At 38.4% G+C, this 22,223-nt stretch overlaps 1 protein-coding gene across 3 annotated transcripts in view; it reads right to left on the bottom strand.

Moving 5' to 3' along the window:
- Positions 1-22,223, bottom strand: part of Lama2 (laminin subunit alpha 2) — a 679,163-nt gene that overhangs the window by 232,290 nt on the left and 424,650 nt on the right. For 2 of the 3 annotated variants that reach the window (XM_008827821.3, XM_029560968.1), the window contains exons 18-20: positions 18,246-18,332; positions 8,156-8,367; positions 4,095-4,201 (exon numbers count right to left, since the gene is read on the bottom strand). In XM_008827821.3, the coding sequence (XP_008826043.1) occupies positions 4,095-4,201; positions 8,156-8,367; positions 18,246-18,332 (406 nt within the window). The remainder of the gene's footprint in view (positions 1-4,094; positions 4,202-8,155; positions 8,368-18,245; positions 18,333-22,223) is intronic. The other variant, XM_029560969.1, reaches the window with a different exon arrangement.

Below are 22,223 nucleotides of genomic sequence, written 5' to 3'. Positions count from 1 at the left end.
TTTGGTCTTATTGAGACACGGTCTCCCTGTAGCCCCAGCTGTCCTGGAACTCACTATGAAGACCAGGCTGGCCTTGAACTCACAGAGATCTGCTTGCCTCTGCCTCCCAAGTGCTGGGATTAAAAGCGTGCGCCACCACGCCAGGCTATATAATGTAATTTTAAAGGCTAAATTATTCCAAAATAAAGTGACCAAACTTCATTAATAAAATTTTAACATATTTGGTACTCAAAAATCTATTCTAAAAGCCAAGCAAAACTTTCCTAGTAAAGAAATGTAAAGAGAAAACACTAATATTTGATTACTGAGATTACAAGGAAATGCAAATACAAGAAAGGTTTGTAGTCCAGTCTGAACAGGAAGTTGGATGGCTTCCATCAATAATTCTTATTTGGGGTGGTAATAAAACCCAGCACTCGCATGTCACTTCCTATGTGCCAAGCACTATTTCCCAACCCTTAACAAATAAATATGAACTCTCAGAACAACCCTGGCAGAAAGCCATAATTGTCACCACATTTTAAACATAGTGGTGAAACAGGCATACAAAAGTGAACCAAGTTGTCTAAAGTCATCAACCATAGAGTCAGGATCCCAAATCAGTCACCCTGGCTTCTACGTCTGCTCTTAATGTTCATACTACTTTAGTGGAAGAAGAAATTCAGGACAAAATAGTCTTGTGGAATGGCTATGAAAGGGTATGTCTGGGGGTGATTCTCTTTTAGACATATGCTTTAGGGATATTTTGATCAATTACTATCCCTATTTTTTTTTTATTTTAGACTTATTTAATTGGTTAAAAAATACACTTTAAAGATTTCTTCATTTCCTAACAGTATTAGTAGGATTAACACCTGATAGTCATCATGATGGCCCCACTTCAGTGCCTTATACACTATTCTCACTACTACCCTGAAACGTGCTGAGACTGCAGAGACGATCTCCACACAGGAGAATCTGCGTTACAGAATGTTGACGCCTCACAGCCTTCATCTTCTGCTCTCCCGAGTCCACCAAAGGAGCTTAGTGGTGTTTTAGAGTTTATGTCAATTCCAATTTCATATGCTTTGAAATCTAACCTCCATGGTGATGGAATCAGGAGCCTTTTGAAAATCATTCATGACTTATGAAGAAGGCTGGTGCACTTATTGAAGAGAGTCCCCAACATTTCTCCACCCTGTGAAGTTGCTGTGAGAAAGTGAGCGACCTGGGGGAGGTGGGACATCACCACAGGGACTGGCCAGGGTGTTGACCTCAAACTTCCTTATTTTAAAAATTTAAGAAATACATTTTTCTGTGTCAGCCAGTGTAACTTTATTTTTATACAACATAGTAAACTGACTGAATTAAGATCACTCCAGGATTCTCTCAGTCAATGGAAGATTATAGTAAGGTACTGCAAGGTACCTGACAAATTAAGAACTCTGCAAATGGACAGATTTAACTTGAGACCTTCCCATAAATTTATTGTCATTTTAGATTTGTGCATAATACATCCAGTGGAGCTTTGTCTAATAGATTCCTCCCTATCCTGCTTTCCTTAGAGGTCAGAACTCCATTGCAGCAAAAATTAAAAGCTATGTTCTTTTCCTTCATCTCACATATACAGGTGTTTTCTTGCAATTTTTTGGGTGTGTAACAGAATCACAGGACCTCACATCACATGCTCCAGACTAGCCTCGATCCACCATACGGGGGCTCCAAAATCTTTCAGCATTTACTCTTTGGAATATCTCAGCAGACACAAACTTTATGAAGTGCCTTCTACACACAAAGAAGATAAATCATAGAAATTTTCAAGGAACATGCAGCCAGGAAGCCACAAGGCTGGGATTTGATCTGTTTCTTTCTTTTTTAAAAAAATATTTCATTGTTTTTATTTTATGTGTATGAGCGTGTTGCCTGCAGGTATGTAGGTGCACCATGGCGTGCAATGCCATGGTCAGAAGAGGGCTTCCAATTCCCCTGGAACTGGAGTTAAGGACAATTTGTAGCTGCTATGTGGGTGCTGAGAATCGAACCTGGGTCCTCTGCAAGAGCAGTCAGTACTCTTAACCACTGAGCCATCTCTCCAGCCCCTGAGATTGTTTCGTATCAGAATTTGTTTCCTTAAAATGTAAGATAATATTCCAGGAGATAAAATCATGATTCTTTTCTTTCTCTTCCTCTCTATTTTTTATTTCAGTCTCCCCTACTCCTAACCCTCCATTCCCCACAGTCCCTGAATCTACAGTGACAGAACTTATCTCTTGTTATCAAAATCTTAGTTGTGATGAAATGTCAGATGAATGTTGCATCAGTGTTTCTAATTTTCCAAGGGAAGTCACTTAATTTGTTGTATTTCCTTTCTTCCTTTCAAGGGTTTTCTCCAAATGATACCATGCATTCCCCTCAACTAAATTGTTATTTGGTTTGTTCCTAGCCATGCTAAATGGAAATTCACGCACTTGAATATAATTGTAAAAGCTTAAGGGCAGCTATTTTTAAAAAGGTCAGGTTTTAGTCAGGCACTGTCTAACGTCTATATTTGCAATTTGCACTCCTAGTGACTGTTATTTGGTAAAAGGCTCCAACGGAGCTTCAGCTGTAGCACACGGAATGCAGCATGCCCACACGAGCTGAACCATGCAGAGCTGTGGGATTACCAGAGCTGGGGCCCGATAGGCCCCCCGAGGGCACCCGCTGGAGCTGCTGGAACCCCACCTCCGAGGAGACCCCAGCACCCGTTGTGCTGTCCACGGCTGCTCCTCCTGATGGTGCACCTGCCTGCTGAGGTCGCACTGTTTCCCTAGGAAGCCTGACTTACAGACACATCTTCCTGTCACATCACACTGCAGTGACACAGAGCCCAGGGGACTGCAGTCACACAGCTTACAGAATCGCTTCGCTGGGTCCCACCATGTAGTGGGCTTTAAAAACCAACAGAAACAAACAAACAAACAAACAAACAAACAAAACAAAGCAAAAAAAGCATATGTTATTATTCAAGAGATAAAAACAGATATTTTGAAATTTTGAAATGTCCTAATAAAGGCCAGTCTGACATCTGGGAATTACTTGTATCTGCTTAATAATAAAGTGTATTTATGTGACAGGATTGAAAGTCCATTGACTCTCTTGGAGGAATCTCAAAGTGCCTGCCCTACCCAAAGCAGGCCCATCAATATCCTCAGGGATTGAGAACAACATATTATAACTGAATATTCCATTTTAGCAAAATAACATGGCTAAAATATATTGAAAGTGGTTGGTTATGCCTGTAATATTCATGCTTTCCTGACATGTGGGGCAGTTACTCATATGAACTCACAGTAATGGTGATAGCACATCCAAGTCCCACATAAGTTCAAGACAGATGAAATTCCTAAATGGATATGGGGAGGTGGGTAAGAAACCCCAGTCCTATTTGAAGAAATCTTGGCAACCGATGACTGCTGGGAGGGGGAGATTCAGTCTCATTTAAAGGTGAGATTCTGGTAGGTTTACCAGGCTCCAGTGGATGGACCCACACTGAAGGGCAAATTTTGGGACACAAGTTTGACTCTATAAGTATGAAACACACATATATGATATATATGTACATGAAATTGAATAGGGCGTAGTAGAGCAGTGCAGATGGGGAGGAGATCTAAATTCTATCAAAATATGCTATATGAAATTCACCAAAACTCAACGAATACATTGTAATCTTTTATTAAGTTGAATGCTTATTCACTAAAACTGGCTTTTAAATAACAAAGCTATGGGTGGAGGTAGTTTCCTAACAGCAAAAGGACTATGCATTTTAATTCCCCTCAAGGTAAAGGAAAGATTTTTTTTTCACATTCCACAGACTAGAATTAAGTCTCTGTTATTTGTTGAAATACTTAAATTACAGCAAATATGCAAATTCAGATGTAGGAACATGGAGCAACCGCAATGTACAGCAAATTTGGTGCCAGTTGAGAAAATGTTTCACTGAGCACAGAAATAGCATCTGCAGAAGTTAAGTAATTCTTAGCCCTCTGCTCAATATACGAAGGTGAATGAAACCCATCACTGAAAGCCAGAGAACAGTTTGAGGAGGAAGCACAGCACCGGTCGCCTCTTCTTACCTTACACTCATCACAGCGCCTCCCGTGCACGTTGGGTCTGCATTGACACTGCCCAGTTCTAGTGTCACAAATCTCTGAGAAGGAACCATTGATGTTACAATGGCAGGCTGCAAAAACAAGAGAACGTTGCCATTGGGTAAACAGTCCTGCAGAATCCAAACACAGACTGAGAAGACCTAGCTTAAATTTTTGGGACCAGAAGCATCTCAAGTCTTAGATATTTCCTAAATTTTTGGATATTTGCTTAGACTTCTGTGGTTGAGCATCTTATTCAGAAAGTCTAAGTTTAAAATGCTCCTAATTTTATGGGGTTCACTAAATAAAAAGATAACACAAATTCAGTACTAAGATGACTTCTAATTTGCTTAGTGCTCTGTTAGATGGACTATTATTTAATTTCTACATCTCTATTCTGTAGACTTTGTTCACATAAAGGCTGCAGCATATTCCTTGGCATGTCACATTAGGAAAATATGAACAGCATGATTATCATAATGTTGAGAATGGAGATCCTGAAGTACAAAGAAGCAATAAAATCTACAAGGTCACATGCTTTGTAGGCGATATGGCTGAGTCCAGAAATCTACTTGGGACTTGGAGTTCCCTGATTCTAGATCCAGTACCATATTACTTCTTCAAGGACACTCTTGGGTAATATGTAATTATTGCAGTCTCACTGTAAATAATACATACTGACTTAAAGGTCGAAATAATTTTGAGAATTTATCAACAGTAACAGTCCTCTTGACATAGTATTAGTTGTTATTAATAAAACATTAATTTATTCCAATATTATGATTATTTACTTTGTGACAGTTTTTGTGCTAAGCTCCAAAAATTATTGAGTTGAAATAAACATAGTTCCATTTTATGTTAGAAAAGTATATAAGAAGACATAGCCATTACTTAAATCTATTAGTAATGTGTCATAATAACTGTTAAAAATCACTTTTAATTTACAACTTATATTCCATCTCTGGAGATAAAGAAAACTTACTTGTTTTAAATAATCTTTTGTCATTTTGTGTTAGGAAAATTGTCTGAAGTTATTTTGAAGCATATAATAAATCAGTCTAAAGCTTGTTTTATCTCACGAATAGACCTAGGAATTAATGACTTACGTGGTATTCTACAAGCTTATTTTTAATGGTACATATAATTGCATTGACGCCAGAATAAAATCTTGAGGGAGAATGACATAGGGATTGATTCATACACGGCTTTGGTAAGTGTTGTACAATGTCTCTGAAAATATGAGCACAACTGCTGAATACACGATAAATAGCAACTCCCTCCGCTCATGCTCTTGTTCTGCTCCCTCAGCTCCAGGTTCTACTTCCCCTTGCTGATTTTCTAAAAATTGCTTCTAGCAAAGTTTGGCCTTCAGTGTCTGCTAATTTGAAGCCATTGAGAAACTGGCCTAGCCAGTAACCAACACTTTCCCTCAGTCAAGAGCCTAAAGACAGTCTATGGCTGAAGCGTAAGAACAAGATGAGAAACTAGATTTTCTTTATAAAACTTTCACATTCATAGGGCTGGAGAGATGACTCAGCAGGTAAGCACAATGGCTACTCTTGCAGAGGACCTGGGTTCAATTCCTAGCACCCAGCATTCTCATCTGTAACTCCAGTTCCAGGGACTCAAACGCCATTTTCTGACCTCTGCAGGCATTGCATGACACAGGTGCACTTACATACATGCATACATATAAAATAAAAATAATAAATAAAAAATTTCCCATTCATGTGGCCATTAGAATTACTATACATATTGCAACTGCAGATAAATTTCTTGTGTACAAGAAATTGGAATTTTAAGTTATTTAGAATCTCCGAGTCCCTTATAACGTTTTATTTATTTATTTTTACTTTCTGTGTATTAGTGTTTTGCCTGCATGTATATAAGTACATTCGTGTTGTGAAATGCCTGTGAAGGCCAAAAGAGGGCATTGATGCCTTAGAATTGGAGTTAAGGATGGTGGTTAGCTGCCATGCGAGTTCTGGGAACTGAATCTTGGTCCTCTGTAAGAGCAGTAAGTACTCTAAATACTTGAGCCATCTCAACAGTCTACCCAAGTCCCTTTTTTAAAAGTATGGACTACAAAGTTAAATTTATCATAAAGATGCTGGCAATTAAAATTATGTTTAAAATATCAAAAACGTTAGTTTTTGTAAAGGTATTATTGGAGAAGTCTGAATACACTTAATAAATATAATTTTAAAAACAAATATGTTCCTTTATAGTGATAAGATTTTCATAAATAAATTTTGAGGCAATTGTGTTTTTTCACAAACATTTTTGTATGTGTTGTAGCCCAGGCTGGCCTAGAACTCTGTGATCCCCCTGACTCAGACACCTGAGTGCTAGAATTACAAGCGTTTAGCCTCACAACCCATTATGATATTGCTTTACTTGAGGGTTTACCATCTGTACATTGATATCTATTATATTCATGAAAACTTATAAAGTATATAATAAAATATTTTATACACTTTAAACCATATTATCTGCTGAAGAGCCATAAAAACCACAACTATGTCGATACTCCACGGCAAGTGGTAAAAAGCTGGTAATGATTCAAATGTTTTCATTCCCACATTCATCTCTGTTCTCTTAGGATTTCAGGCTATAGATCCCTAGTTTATTATAATAAAATGAGTGGAATGTCCTCAACTTCATGGAGGGGGTTCTTAGAAAACTGAAAAAGACCTCATGAAATGGTTAAGTAGACCTAGAATTACTATGCCACCACTGCTCATGACTACCATCGTGGGCATCTCCAGACTTAGAGAGCTCATGGGTCTCCTATATGTGCTATATCCAATAATCCCCTCAGAAAACTCATGACCCTTTGGATACGAGGAAACTGAGTCACAGTGAGGTCAAATGTTTTCCCAGGGTCATGCAGCTAGGAAGTAAAAATCCAAGGTGATCAGTATGAACAGAAGAACTCAAGATCCTTGAGATTTTACAGAAATGCCAGAGTCACAGTGCTTAAAGTTATTCGGGTCTTGTTACAAATTTTGTTTAAAAAGTCAATTGATGATATTAACAAATGCCAATTGTTCCAGAAAGTGATTTGTTTTGATTCCATAAATTATCATTCCTAAATGACAAAAGGCTAACACTCAGCTTCTCAACTTCTTAGGAAAGAAACATTTCTTAATGAAATTTCGACTTTGGTGCTTAAAGCAGAAACAGGCATCTCTAACTTTGCAGGTCCTGGGACCCACCAGAATCACTGCAAATCTGTTCTTACAACATGTACTGATCAGAAATTAACTGTAGTGCTGGCTCCACACTCTGTTCTTCGTAAAGACTGTGGCAGCAAAATGAAGCACTGGGATGCTAGTGTAAATTCCTATTCCATTGAAGTACCACCATCAGGTCCCATTTGCATTTTGTGTTATCACTGTGATAGAGCAGTTGTAACTATTATGCAACACTGAATAATTCACCTAAGGAGGAAACAATGAGAGGAGGAATATGTTGTGCTGAAATGGATGAAGCCCTTGAGTAGCAGTAGACGACTAGTTCTAGCATGAGCATTAATCACTCTACTAGTAGATGCCAGTGTCTGAAAATATTGACAGATGTTTACAACTATTATGAAATATAAAAACTATAAAATTTACATATGAAAACAAAACAAATTGACACCTACTGACAGGTACTATGAAATAATTTGGACAGATAAATTTAATTCACTCCAATGATTAAGTAAATATCAGTGAAAAAAACACTAACAGGCCTGTATAATTTCCAAATTCTCCTTTCTTATTATAGACTTAAGTTAATTTTCAATCTTCATTGCATATGTAAGTAGAACTACCACTTAGAAATCAACACATTAACAATAAAACAAATTTCAAAGGGTTTATTCTTTTCATCAGTATAAAGAAATATATTGGAACATGCAGACTCCATGTCTAAGCTGAGGCATTCATCATCCATATATTACAGATAATTTCCTAGTCTCCAATCCCCACTCAAGAACTCATCAGCTTCTTTGAGGTATCATACATCAATTCTGTCAGGGACATCAATAGTTCAAGACTTACGCTGACAGTTCTTTACATCAACTGCGTCTCCAAAATATCCATCAGCACAGAGCTCACAGTACCGGCCTGTTGTACCTGGCTTACATATCAGACAGGAGCCAGACAAGCTGTCACAGCTGCCAGGGATGGAGAAGTCAAGGTTGTCATTGCATTGGCATGGCTGACATGATCCTCCAGGTACAGAAGGTTGTCCAAAATAGCCTTCTGCACACCTAAGGTAAAAATTCCAACAGTGAGACCTTAGGAGGGATTCAGGAAACCTACCCAGGGCAATGTTTACATATCTTTCAGATTTCTTTCCCAGGATAATGGCTTTTTCCTTTACTCTGTTCTCAAATGCAGGGTGATTAAAAACTTTCTATAACTACAGCATAGAGATGCAATGTGAAATCTTGCCAATTCCATTATTAATTAGATTTCAGCCAGAACCCTCCCAACCCCCCCAAATATCTTGTCATTGGCACTAAAGAAGAGACCAAAGCGTAATAAGAAATCTGTGACTGGCACTCTGGAGGAATCCAGGTCCACGCTGCAAAGCCTTTGTAGTACAACACATCATATGTCTCTGCTCTGATTGGTTGTTTTCTGTGCAAATATGTAGGGTTCACATTTTCTTGTTGTTCTTGCAGCAAGAGCTTGTTATGAGGAAACAAGCTCAAATTCAGAATTTATTGAATAGAAATTGTGACTCAGAAAATACTGTATTTATGTATGTAGAAGTTATTTATGTCTCTGAATTAATAAAAGGTTTGTACACATTTGCAAGTAGATTAAGAGGCTGGATTTCATTGAAAAGTCTTCTTTTTTGGAGAATTCTATATAGAAATACTTGCCAGTTATCATAACATGGCATAAGGTGATGCTGAACTGTGCCCCTAACTCACTTCAGCAGACTCTAGGTCGTCCTAAAAATACAAACCAGACAAAATTTTGCAGATTATTTAGAAAACAGAAGTTCATTATTTATAAGGAGTGACAGAGAAGGTATTTAAAAACTACAATATGCACTCTTCCTTGTTTAAGGTCATTTAGAAATACTGTTCCATGACACAGATGCTCAGCTCCATCCTTGCAGAAGCTCCTGCTCCTATTCTGCTATGCCTGCTTTCAGGTATGTTTCCTTGTACTTTGCATTAAGCAAAGTATTATTGACAAATATGGCTATACTTGTCAAATAAGAAATAAAACAGAGGGGTCAAAGTTTATGACCAGTCCAGCTCTGTTATCTGTGGCATCTTATCAAAAAACTTATTTTGTAAAAAGGTTCAAAACTGAAACAGAACAGAATCGTTAAAGGATAATATAATTATCTTCATAGTGTACATTATTGGTGTAACTATTTTATGTAGGTGTGGAAATCCTCGCTTAGCAAGAGGTTCTCTACCACTTAAAACACAAATAGTTTAAAGCCAATGTTACAGAAGAATGCATTGATAACATGATTGTGGGTCAAAGTCATTAATTTATTGCAGATATTTTGATTATTCTAAATTTTATAGACTTATAGGTATGATAATAATGTTCTCAATTTGATGTCACAGTCTTTTAAAATGAGATCAATAGTTTTAATTATATGTCTAGTCAAGGTTTATCTAAGAACCTTTGGTCTTTGCCCAAGCTTTATCTACATAGCACATGGTAATTAAATGTACCAGACTTGTGGAACTAACCTTCTTGGATGTTTAACAGCCATACTTTGAGGCCTATACTAATTTGGTCAGAGAGACTTAAAGGATAGTTCTTGCCCCTTGCCCTCCAAGGTTGAGTAAGTTCCAGGGGACTATGGAGAATCTCTCAAAATGTCCTGTAACTGTGGCGAGTCACTTGTTCTCTTGATCCAGGAGGCCATGGAGACCCCACAAGATGGACCTTAACCAGTGTCCAGTCTACAAAGAGGAGGGCCAACACAGAGGAAACATTTCATCCATGCTTCCAAGTGAAGCCATCTACGGTTGAGTAGGACCTTTGACTTATCCTCATATAGATGGAACTGGCAAAAGAAAGGAGCCAGGGACTTTTCCCAAGCCCATGTGACCCCTGAGAAACAGATCCTCAAACAACCTTAAGAGTAAAAATAAATTGGTTTATCTGGGCCAACTGCATAGTCTTAAATACCCAAAAGGAAAGTATAGCTAAAGATTAAAGGGATCAATATAATTCTTTAAGAGTCCATGTGTATAGCCAAAGGCTACATAACAAGAAACAAAGCCAGACAGAAGACACTTTGCTTTGAGTTGTTGACTAGGTTGGCCCAAGAGACTCACAGACAGTAACCAGCATAGAACTGGGAAAATGAACAGCCGACCCAATCTTATCTAAAGGAATATTGGCAACTGCTTGCTGCTAGATGAGGAAGAGTTGATCTTCCTAAAACAAGGAACTCTAGATAGGCTGTCTAGACTCAGCGGATGGACAAGCACTGGGGAACAGCTGGGGGCGCCGACATCACAGTGGACAGTAACAGAGATGACAGAGTATATGGGCTCCAGGGGGAGGGGAATGCCACTTGGGTTGTGGGTATATAGATGAATAAGATTGTTTGGGATGTTCTGTGTGAAATACACACACACAAATCAATTAATTAAAAAATGAGTTATATTTGAGGAGGAAGCATAAAAATTTGCTTCACGTTAGTTAGTAGATGTGAAAAACATTACCACTGAAATCTATCTGATGACTTTATATGCATGCTCAGGTGCCAAGGATTTCAGAAGGTAACCGACTGTAACTAGTAATAATCAGATATATAGAGATTAGAGACTATTGTGCAAACACCTGTTAGTTGCATTAAAAATGAGTTTTTCTGTATGAAGCTGTATATTTTAAAATGAAATGGAGATCTCTTTTAAAGGTTAAAACCTCATTCAATTTTACGTCTTATAGAGTTTATACTGAGTACAATATTGTATAACTGTATTAATTCAACTGTAACCCTAAAAATTTACAGCAAATTTTGAAAGAGATGCATCTTAGCTCTCAAAATTGTTGAGTATGTCAATGCTGTGTTAATGAAATGTTTCTTCTAATTATGTGGTTATTGAATAAATAATTTTAAAAATTATGAAAGCTGTTTAAACAGAGCTTAGAAGGATAGCTCAACCTACAAATAATTACTTATTAGTTTTCCATTATAGAATCTGAAATAGCATGTTAGTGCATAAAACTTCTTCACAATCTCTTCAGGAGTATTATTTGATAAAGTAGTAATATGATTTTCTTGAATTTTAGCCTGATCCTTCCTGCCTTATTTGATGCTTATGAAAACATCCACATATCCTCACATCTCACTTTGTTTACCTTAAGAGTGCTTCTGTCCAGTTAGAATAGTATGTACACTGATCATTATCATGGCCAGCAAAAACCTATTACTTTCAGCTTGCTTCCCTCAAAATGACATATTATCCTCAGGAAAGATGACATAATATATCGACATACTGGAATTTTTTTCACATAGATACCAGTTAATAAGTCCAAAGTTCTCCTATAATAAAAGTGTTCAGTATGTGCAGAAAATATAATTAAACAGAATAAAGCAGCATCTGTCTTTTAAAAATTTTGGACATATAAGGAAAATGTGTGAATATACATGACAAAAATTCATATGTCACTTTGCTGAAAGTGACACCATTCTATGCAGCACATTTAAGTTTTATGACTGGGGTGTGGGGTGTGTGTGTGGGGTGTGTGTGTGTGTGTGTGTGTGTGTGTGTGTGTGTACGTTTTCATGCACAGAGTACATTTTATAAAGACCTAAAATGTTTTCCATTAGGAATTAAAAAGCAATCCTAAGGTAAGATAACATCATGCTATTAGTCATTTCCTTCTATTAATAACAATAGTATTTTATGATCAGATCAAATTAGTTTCATCTAATAAACTTAGTTAAAATTTATAGTTCTATAGGCCTTCCCAGCTTTTCAGAGCTCTTCGCCAAAAAAACTAGTTATAATGGGAAATCTCAGCCTTTCCCACTTTCATATATATGGCAGAATCAGGACACTGAAAAATATTTTATAGGATTCTTTGTTAAAGATAGATGTCTTAACATTAAAGTTCCTGTTGTTTTTCACATTTGTTAATTTTTCAAATCATGTCATAGTAGTTTGACAGAAGACTCTTCAAGTGCAAATATGAGTTCAGGTAGCACAAGCATTTATGTAACTGTGTTGCTGCTATTTATAATTTAGAAACAATATTATTATAGAGAGTGGAAGGAAGGAATGAAAATGAATGGCAGAGGTGGAGACAAAGGACAATGAGAACAAATAGACTAGGACTAATGGGACTTTTATCTCATTCTGTTCCATCATTCTCTTCAGCAGTTGTTGGTTATAATCTGTGACCTACATCCCCATCCCTCAAGCTCCTCAAAAACAAAGAAAAAAGAAATCTACAAATCAGTTTTATACCACACCAACATAAATAAGACATATTATCCTATTGTCTGGGTCCAAGAAATATGCACTTAAAAACATAAACCACAGAACAACTACAGGCAGGTGAGTGCTAGCATCATAGCACAGGAAAGGCAGCCTACTCTACTAGGAGTCAATGACTCTTTCAAGATGTCTGAGTTGAATACTAACGATAAAACGGGATAGCCTTGGGTGGAAGATTGGAAGGATTGAAAGTCTTCCAAGCAGAGAGGACTGTATTAGCAAAGGCTCAGAAACTGACTAGAGTATAAAGGGGCTACCTCAGACATGGTGCTGTAGTCTTACTACCTCTTATTTCCATTCCCCATATCCACCAAAGACTAAGAAAGCTGCTCACAGGTACCTGTCTCCAAATTGGAAATCAGTGCAGGGACAGTGGGTCCACCTGGACACCGGAGCACAACACAGAAGATTTTACTGCGAGAAACTCCTCTTGGAAAGGAACTGCGTGCTAGATTCAAGTGCCAGTCATTCCCCCCTCCTACTGCACAGTCACCTGTGAGCAGTCTCTTAAAACCTCAGCGTCACAATTTTGATAACAGCACTACCAATGAAGAATAAGTGTCTCCTTTCTGTTGTTCCTATCACTTCATGTCCATCTGTAGCCAAGCCCGAATGTCTGAAGAAGAAGCGGACATGAGTAGGCACTGTGGGCAGTATCGTGAAGGAGGGTGAGTGGATGCCACAGATTCAGATATTTCTGAAGCAGGAAATATCTAAATGTGATTTTTGAACCAAAATTAAGATAATACAAGGAACGCATTGCTATCTAATATGAATCATATGGGTAAAATTATAGGTAAATTTACTACGCAATTGGAATTAATTAACTTCCAGATTTTCAATGCAACCTGAAAATCATCTTTGGGCCTCTTCCTCCTCACCTAGGAATGACTAGTTAGTATTTGCCAGCCTGGGAGGAGGTGGGTTTAAGGAATCCTGCATTGCATTAAGCTTCCTTGTTTTCCTGCATATTCCTCTGAGTGTGCATGCCATGGTATCTGTGAATGTCTTTGTTGGGGACTCTTGCTGTGTAAAGTAGCAGTTTCTCCATGTCCGGAAAGCCCACGGGCTCAGATTCAAATGCAGAGACTCCTTTTTCAGCTGGGTGTCTTCCTGGCATCTTCCTGACTCATCCTTTGAAGTAGCCCTCACAGAAACATGGCCTCCGGCTCTGGAAACTGCCAGCCTTTCCTGTGTGATTTTTCAGGCAGTCTGGCAGCCTGGCAGGAGCTTACCACCACATGTAAATGGGGCATCCTAAAAGTACCTATCAGCTAAGGTTTTTACTACCACCCCCACGGTATAAAGTGTCCTGGTTTTTCCTCAATAATTGGAGCTGGAGCTGAAGCTGGATTACTAAGACTTGGAGCCGAGCTGAGTCACTGAATAAAGAGCTGTAACACGGACTAAGCTGAGTCCCGATCTTATTGCCTACAATCCAGTCTTGGGGGGGGGCTTTCCTTCCGTCATCGACTCACGGAAACCCAGCTTTAGCGGCCCGCACCTTCCTGCGTGATCCAGTGGCCGGTGGATTTTGCATCTCGAGGAAGTGCAGGGGTGAAATTAGGGCGGAACTCGACCGGGCCAGCCCCGGTAGCAGAGGGACTCACAGCGGAGAAGCAGGGGCCCGCCAGCAACGCAGAGCAGACGCGCTGCGGGACCCGCTGCCTTCCAGGTGCACGCAGGGGACCAGCGGCACGCTAGCAGCTGGCGCCCCAAGGTCCCTGCGCACCCCATAGTCTTCATGTTGTATGATTTCTTACTGAGGCTATAGATGTACACTAAAAGTCTCTTAGTGTCTGGTGATGTCATTGGTCTTTAATTTGCTTTTTGATCTTTGTCTAATTTCTTTTGATGTTCCAGTGCTCACTCTGGACCCTTTGCTCTTTACAATGTTGTCTCGAAAAACATAAAAGCCTAGAATCTCAACAAATTACCATACTCAACATCTTCCCTCAACAGCCTGCCTCTATTTCCTTTTGACACTAGCAAACAGTTATATGACTGTTTCTAGGTTATAATGAGCATTCAGCATCTTAAAGAACACCAGTCAATATTTTGTTACATCTACATTTGTAATTTCATTCATTGTTTTTGTTTGTTTTTTTGTTTGTGTGTTGTTCCTGACCCTGTGATGACAAGCCATGGACCTCTCTCCTTCCCACGCTCTGTAAAGAAGCCACGCCCCTTCCCTCTTCCAGCCAACCAGTTGACCATAGCCGCTTGAAGGGGAGGGGCTAAGAGTATAAAAGCTCGGAAAACCAGAAGGCTGGTCTCACCATTTTGTAAGGCTGTCCAGAACCACAGGATTTATGTCTGGGTGTGGACTTTGGAACACAGCCATGAAAGGGAGGGGCACCCATGTGTCTGTAAGTGAATCGCACCCCAAGCTCAGTTAGCAAGTCCAATAAACTCCTTAAGATTCTTCAAACCAGGGTTTGGAGAATTTTTTCCTCAGGCTACTGCAAGAACCATGGAAGGAGGTGGTTGGATGCCTTGTACACCTCCCAGCAGTAAATTTGACTTACAGTTTATCTGTTTTGGTTTTTTTTCATTCCCACAATTCAAGAAGCAAGTCTGTGTTGTACTACATGACCACATGCTTGAGTAAAAGGATTTGATGGGGAAGAAAACAGAAATATAGAAATTCCTAGACTTTAAGTTGTGATTTCTATGAATGTGGCATCTATTCTTCAACCCAATAAAAAAATAGGATGGAGCTGAAAAGAGATGAAGAATGATAATAGAGATGGTGGTGGATACCAGGATTTAACTGAAAGAAACTGCACAATTCCTGAATGATTTGTCCACTGACTGCAGGAAGACAGTAGAAGAGACAGTTAAAATAAATGAAGGGAAAGGTAATTTGGAGGACATGAATGAATGGGGAATAAATAGGTCTGCATAAACAGGCTTGAATGAATTATGCAGGACTAGTTGGCCTCACTGTAAGTCAACTTGTCTAACACACTCATAACTACAGCCACCCAGTCATTGTACACATGCCTGCCATGTTATTCAGAATTGATTATAACTTGGATTCAGACTTGCAAGAGAGAGGGAACCAAGACCCTAATTGTGCAGGACCATGTTTTTAAGTCATCACAGCTCCCACAGACTGGGATTCTTTTCCTCTTGATCTGTAGTCTGAGACACATTCATGCCATATAATAAAGGCAGAAGATTTAAGGCCGCATGTCATATTAGCCCTGTACATGACAAGAAATGCCAGAACTTTCACATGTTAATGGCATCTCCCAAATTTAGGCAATTGTACAATTTGTTGTCACAGGAATACTGACAACATGGAAAATATCATATTAGTTGGAAAATGCTGATTTTTATGGGTGATGTGCATATAGTGATCATACAAGTCTTTCACTGAATAATTTTGATCACACAATGTTCAGTGCAGCCCATAGCTCACTCTTAAACCAGCCTTTGTTTACCTCCCTTTCTATTTCAACATGCTTATATCAAAAAAATGGTTTTCTTAGTATTTTTGATGCATTTCCTGGACTTGTTGACTCATACAAATGCATTGAAATGGTAAATACTAAATACTCATGGAAAATTTTAATCCAAATTCTGGCTAAGAAAACACAATAGCCCATTACTTCTTATAATAACAGTAGAAGATTACTTTTGGCTGACAAGCTTGAATGGAGGGAATATGTGCAGTTTACTATACTGTGTATGCATCTTGCTATCTGCTGAATGAAATTAGTAGAGATTTTAGATGGGGAACCATGCTTTCTGTCAGCTAAATCTTTCTTTGCTGATGTTAGCAATTATATTTCTCTCTAAAATACAAGTGAGGCTCCTTACCCACATTCAAGAAGGCTGTGAGCTCCTTGGGGGAAAAGATGAAAAGATGCATCTGTATTAATTATGTTTTCTGTTGCTGTGACTAAGCACCATGACTAAGGCAACTTAGAGAAGGGTGAGTTTATTTGGCTTACAGTTCCAGAGGGATTGGAGTCCATCATGGTGAGCAAGCAGGACTGGAGGCGACAGAATGCAGCCAGAGCAGAGAACTGAGCATTCATATCTTCAAGCAGGCACAGAAAGCACAGAGAGACAGACTGGAAGTGGGCAAGCTATACACTCTCAAGACTCACCCCAAGTGCTTCCTCCATCAAGGCCACCCCTCCTAAGCCTCCACAAACAGTGCCACCCACTGAGGATAAAGTGCTGAACTACTTGGAGCCTGTGGGAGGCATTTCATTAAACCACCACAGCATCTGTTTGTATCTTTTGCCTTGTACCTAAGACATGGTAGTTGTTGAATAAATATTTTCAAAATAAAATTCCGTATGTTAAACTGTAGATGCTTAAAAACTATTGTCTAACACGTCTAGAAAGGGCAGTGCATAAAGCAAAGCAGTATAAAAACATCAGAAACCACTGCTCACCTAGAGAAGCAGATTCAACTGACTTGTATGACAGAGAAGCTGTCATTTACAGCTGCTGAAAAAAGGTTGCCTGTAGTGAGCTGGGGGATACTAGGCATTTGATGTAAATATGTCTTGGCAACAATACACTCTCCCATTATACTACCATACATGCATGCCTTCTTTTTTGAAAAATACACAATTAAAGGTCTTCATTTTCTCAATTGTAAATAAATCCTTCTTATTTCAAGTCTTTCAACCTTTACTCATTTATAGATGCTTCCATAATAACAAACAGGATTTACTGCTTCTGGAAACTGTCATTGGCATGCTGTCCACAGGCTGCCAGCTACTGGCCAAAATCTCTCTGGGTGTTTGGCCCCTGCTCCTTGACTTCATGTGTCCTGCCTGAAACAGGTGCTCACTGCCAAGAAGGTAAAGGATGGGCAGAAACAGAATTCCTTAGGGTGACCCTTGGGGAAGGGAAAAGAAGCCAGGTCATGTGTACTACATGGCCCCTTTCCTCTGCCCCACTCAGTTCCCAGCAAGGGTAACAAATGGGAAAACTTTCAGTACGAAAAACAGAAGGAGCTTGTTTAGTCTGTCATCATCATCAAGGGAAAATTTTTATCATTTGTTAAATTGGGACTGAATACACCCAAGAAGCATTTCTTTAACAATATTTAAATAAGTAATATAATTTTGTAAATTATCTAATATAATGTCTGTGGGTCTGCTACCCAGCAACACAACAAAAAGTGAAACACTGGTATAAGAATAATTAGAAGGGGATATAAATCATGATTTAAAAATTGCAGTTTGTTTCTGTTTCAAATATATGCAAAGTAAATTATAGGCCACTTGCTGAACTATGAACTATGAATTTAAGCTGCATTGTAAGGACAAAAAGCTAATTATGAAAAATAAATGATGCTGAGGGTAGGCAGTAAGATAAATCTTAAAACGACTTTCTACTTGAACAACACTCTTCAGAAAGAGAGTAGGTTAATGCTTAACCTTTAAGATTAAAACATTAAGCAGATATCCTATGAGGGGATGAAGATTTATAGAGCAATTTCCAGAGAATAAATATATATATAAATAGAATGCATTTGTGTGACACGTGCGATAGGAGAGTTTATTTCACCCCATTGAGCATGGTAGCTTTTCTTGAACAGAGCAGAGGAGGACCACGCCTGTGGGTTTGTAACTCCCAAGTTAGAAATCATTTTACAAGGCAGTGTAATACGTGCTTACCTCTCGCAGCGTAGTCCTGTGTACCCAACAGGACATTCATCACAAATCAATCCCAGACTCTGGTCTAAATGGCACGTTGGGCTAAAGCTGTGGCGATGTTGTCCGGGAACAGCAGGGACAAGGAGGAAGTGCATACATGAAACCATTAGCAGAGTATTCTCATTTCTCTTTCACCACTGCTGCTGTGACCAAAGGGTACAGGCTGGTCATTCTCATTTCCCAGGCAGACATTTGGGTCTGGGCAATGGAGGATGAAATGACATTGCTATTTCTACAGACATGAATATAACCCGGTGCAGAACGGTGTCCCTGTGACATGTTATTAACTGACTCTTCACTGTTCTGCGTCTGTGACCATCAGTAAGAACAGGGAATGTATAACTGCTTTGCAGGAATTCCCTAGCCCTGACAAAACCTGCTCTCACATTCTTCCTTTCTAAACATCTTGCTCGAATTTGAAGCACCACAGAGAAATCGTAGGGATCTTTACAAAGCTGTGTGCATCGTGGGGGTGGTAGTCATGGTGGCTGCATGGGTTCCTACATCCAGCTGCCACTGGGCATGTGTGCAGGCTGCTGCACAGGTGTGCCTGCATGCATTGTGTTACATGGATGGAATCCTCAGGAAAGCTTTCAGAAGAAATCTACTGCTCAGGTTATGCTAGGTTTATAAATAAAGAAATCAAACCCAAACAGCTTTTTTATTTCACATATCCTGGAATACTCCAAAATTCACCTTTTTTTAAACAGTTCTACATTGGGGTTGAAATGACAGTGTAACTAAGAGCCAGTACAGTTATCATATGATGCCACCAGCCCTTGACATCCTCTTCAATTCCAGTATCACTTCTTTGCCTGGTAAGAAACACCTCCCTTGACTGACTCTATTCTCTGGTTCTCTGAAGAACCCTCATCTATTTTGAACTCTTCTGTGTTGTTCTTTTTAAAAATTTATTTTTAACTAATACATGAAAGCTATGTATATTTTGCTTTATGGCATATCTTATATGCATTTGGATCATATTAAACCTATCTCCTCAAACATCTATTATTACTTTGTGGTAAAAAATTTCAAAATCACTTGCTTAAGGTTTCTCAATTCATAGTGCATTGCTCTTACCTATACAGTAACACACCAGAACTTCTTGGTCCTATCTAGCTATAACTTCGCACCTTCGTTACTCTCTAACCTCTTCTACTCTCATGAGTAGAGTGATATCTGTGAAATCGACTGTTTCAGACTGCATCTATGCCATTTTAAAGGAAAGTACTCTCAATCTTCTTCCAAGTATGATTTTTATATACTACTTTCCATTACATATGAGAAGACAATTCAGTAGAGGCTTGTTCAATGGCTAAATAAAGAGATAACAGTAAATCAAACACTGCAAGTCGTGACCTTGCTCTGCTTCAGAAACTTGATATGACTCTGGATTCAGCTAACTTTGGTGCTGATCGAATCATGGGTACCATTTTAAAATATGCTTCCACTGGCTTAACTCATAGGAGCCCTCTAAAGACTTGACAATTCTCATTTTCCTATAAAGCCAGGTTATTAGGATCCATTAGCCTCATCATACCTGTTACTTCAACTCATCACAAATTCTATATGAATCAATTGAGTTAGGGGAAAAGTTTAGCCTGGGAGAACTTGAATGTATAAATATTTTCAAGCAAAAGAGGTTCTGATGGGTGTCCTGATACTCAGTTCACAGTCTGAGAGAGGCAAGTGTTTCTCTTACTAGAAAAGGGCTTGCACCAAAAGGGTTCTATGGGTGATCTTGGCAGGATTATTTATATAAGGAAAGGCACATGTTAAAAAATAAAAACACCAGAAAAACAACAAAAACAAAACAAAACAACAATAAAAAAAACAAGGCTTTCCTCTTTGCTTACCTGTTATTTGCTATTGTTTGCAAAAATGAAAGAGGGAACTGGATTTTGACAAATCACTATTGTGCATAAGTGCCTTCTTCCAAATTTGGCATTATATAATTATCTCATCTTCTATGTAGAAAGGGACTCTAAGCAGAAGCCCTAAGTTGCCACCTCGTGAGACTATAGTGACTGAACAAAAACTGTGTGCATGAGTTTTGAAATTCTAAATCAGTTTACCATAAAGACATGTCAAAGGTGGTTGACAAGGCTTCTGACACCTTAAAATATTTCTAAAACAGATTTTGAATTCTCAAAAGTACTCCAATGTCACTTAAAACCAACAGAAATAAAGTAAAATGTGCTCACTGACAGAAAGCAATACTTTTCCAGGAAAAAATTAAGCAATAACAATACATTAGATTTGACTACCTCTTTAAATTTCAGAACAGTTTTATAATAATTGTACCACATTTTCACAAAATCCTATGAGCTGACTGAAACTGATATAATTTCTCTTTCTCAAGGTCATATGCTAATTTCCAGGAGAATTTAGCATGAGGTCTATCACTTCAGGGTCTCCATTTGATCCTCTCCTCTCCCTATAACAACCTGTCATTCAAAGCTGCTGGTAGAAATCACGAGTTTAAGCTTCCAATAATATAAATTCTTGACATGATGTATTCAAATAAAAATATCTTCTTAAAATGTATCTTTACTTGTGCTTTCTCTTCTTTAAGCAATGCTAATCGGGCATTCTCCTTACTTCTGGAACTGCAGCTGCAGTTACAGAAGAGGATGACATTAGGTATCTGATAGCATAATCAAAATGAGAACGAGAAATAAGCAATAATACCATCAGAATTCAGATTGGCATGGGAAGCAACTCAACACTGATTTTGGCCCAAACATGAAAATAATAGCTCGGATATGAAGAGGGAATGGTAAAATAGTCATTGACTTCAAGTGATTCCAACATCATGTCACTCAACATTAGCTGGCCGACTTTTCCCCAGCAGAGAGAGTGTTGTGCTTCCTAGATTTTCCATCTCATGACACCAAACACTAGGAGGGCCATGAACAAAGATAAGGAGAAAGTCAGGCTGCTGTGGAATTAACTGTAAGGTTCTATTACTACACAGAGCCCCACTCAATAGCCAAGCATAAATTATTATATGCACAATGGTCCAGTTGTATGTATACACATTCATATATATATTATTTTATTTACTCATGAATATGTAGGTGAATCTCTCTCTATACATATATATATATATATGTTTTATGAATATATACACACAGGAATAATTATCTTTGTTCCAAAACAACCTTAAATTGTCTTAGACTATATTGGAATACCTTATCCTGTAATATATTTCATAATTATAAGTACTAATTTTTATAATTCATCTAACTTTTCTGTGTATGTGTATGTAGTGGTATGTACATATGTGTGTGTGTGTTTGAATATATGTATGCACACATGTATGGAGGGTATGCAAACATTGTGTACACATGCATGTGGAAACCTGAAGTTGATGTTGGATATTTTCCTCAATTACTATCTACTTTATTTTTTTTGAGGCAGGGTCTCCTGATCGACCTCTAGCTCACTAATTTCAGCTAGTCTAACTTGGGATCTTGCTCCAGGAACCCTCTCTCTCTTCATCTCAAATACTGAGATTCCAGGTGGCCATCATGCCTGATTGGCCTTTATGAGTGCTGGGAATCCGAACTCTGGTCCTCATGATTGTATGGCAACATTTTATCCACTGAGCCATCTCCCCAGCCTAATGCAACCTTATGAGTAAGCCCTAAAATCAACTCTATTTGTTTCATTTTTCAGAAACATAACTTTTAGCATTCCTGATGCACAGAAAGTGGTATAATCATAGCATCTCAATCTTGTTGAGATCTTACCTTCTGCCCAGACTTTGCCAAGAATATTTCTAAACTTATTACACAATTGATGAAAATCTATAGACTTCAATAATATCATCTATTCAAGTACAACCTAAGTGTTCAAGGGAAGACATTCATGGATGTCTTCTTTAAACTATAAGCTGTGTGATTCTAGAAATAAATCAACATAAACTTTGAAATA

This window comes from Nannospalax galili, unplaced genomic scaffold (assembly GCF_000622305.1).
Source record: "Nannospalax galili isolate Female #2095 unplaced genomic scaffold, S.galili_v1.0 scaffold53, whole genome shotgun sequence".
NCBI classification, from domain to species: domain Eukaryota; kingdom Metazoa; phylum Chordata; class Mammalia; order Rodentia; family Spalacidae; genus Nannospalax; species Nannospalax galili.
Note: the sequence above shows the minus strand (reverse complement) of the source record. Positions and strands in the feature narration are given on the sequence as shown.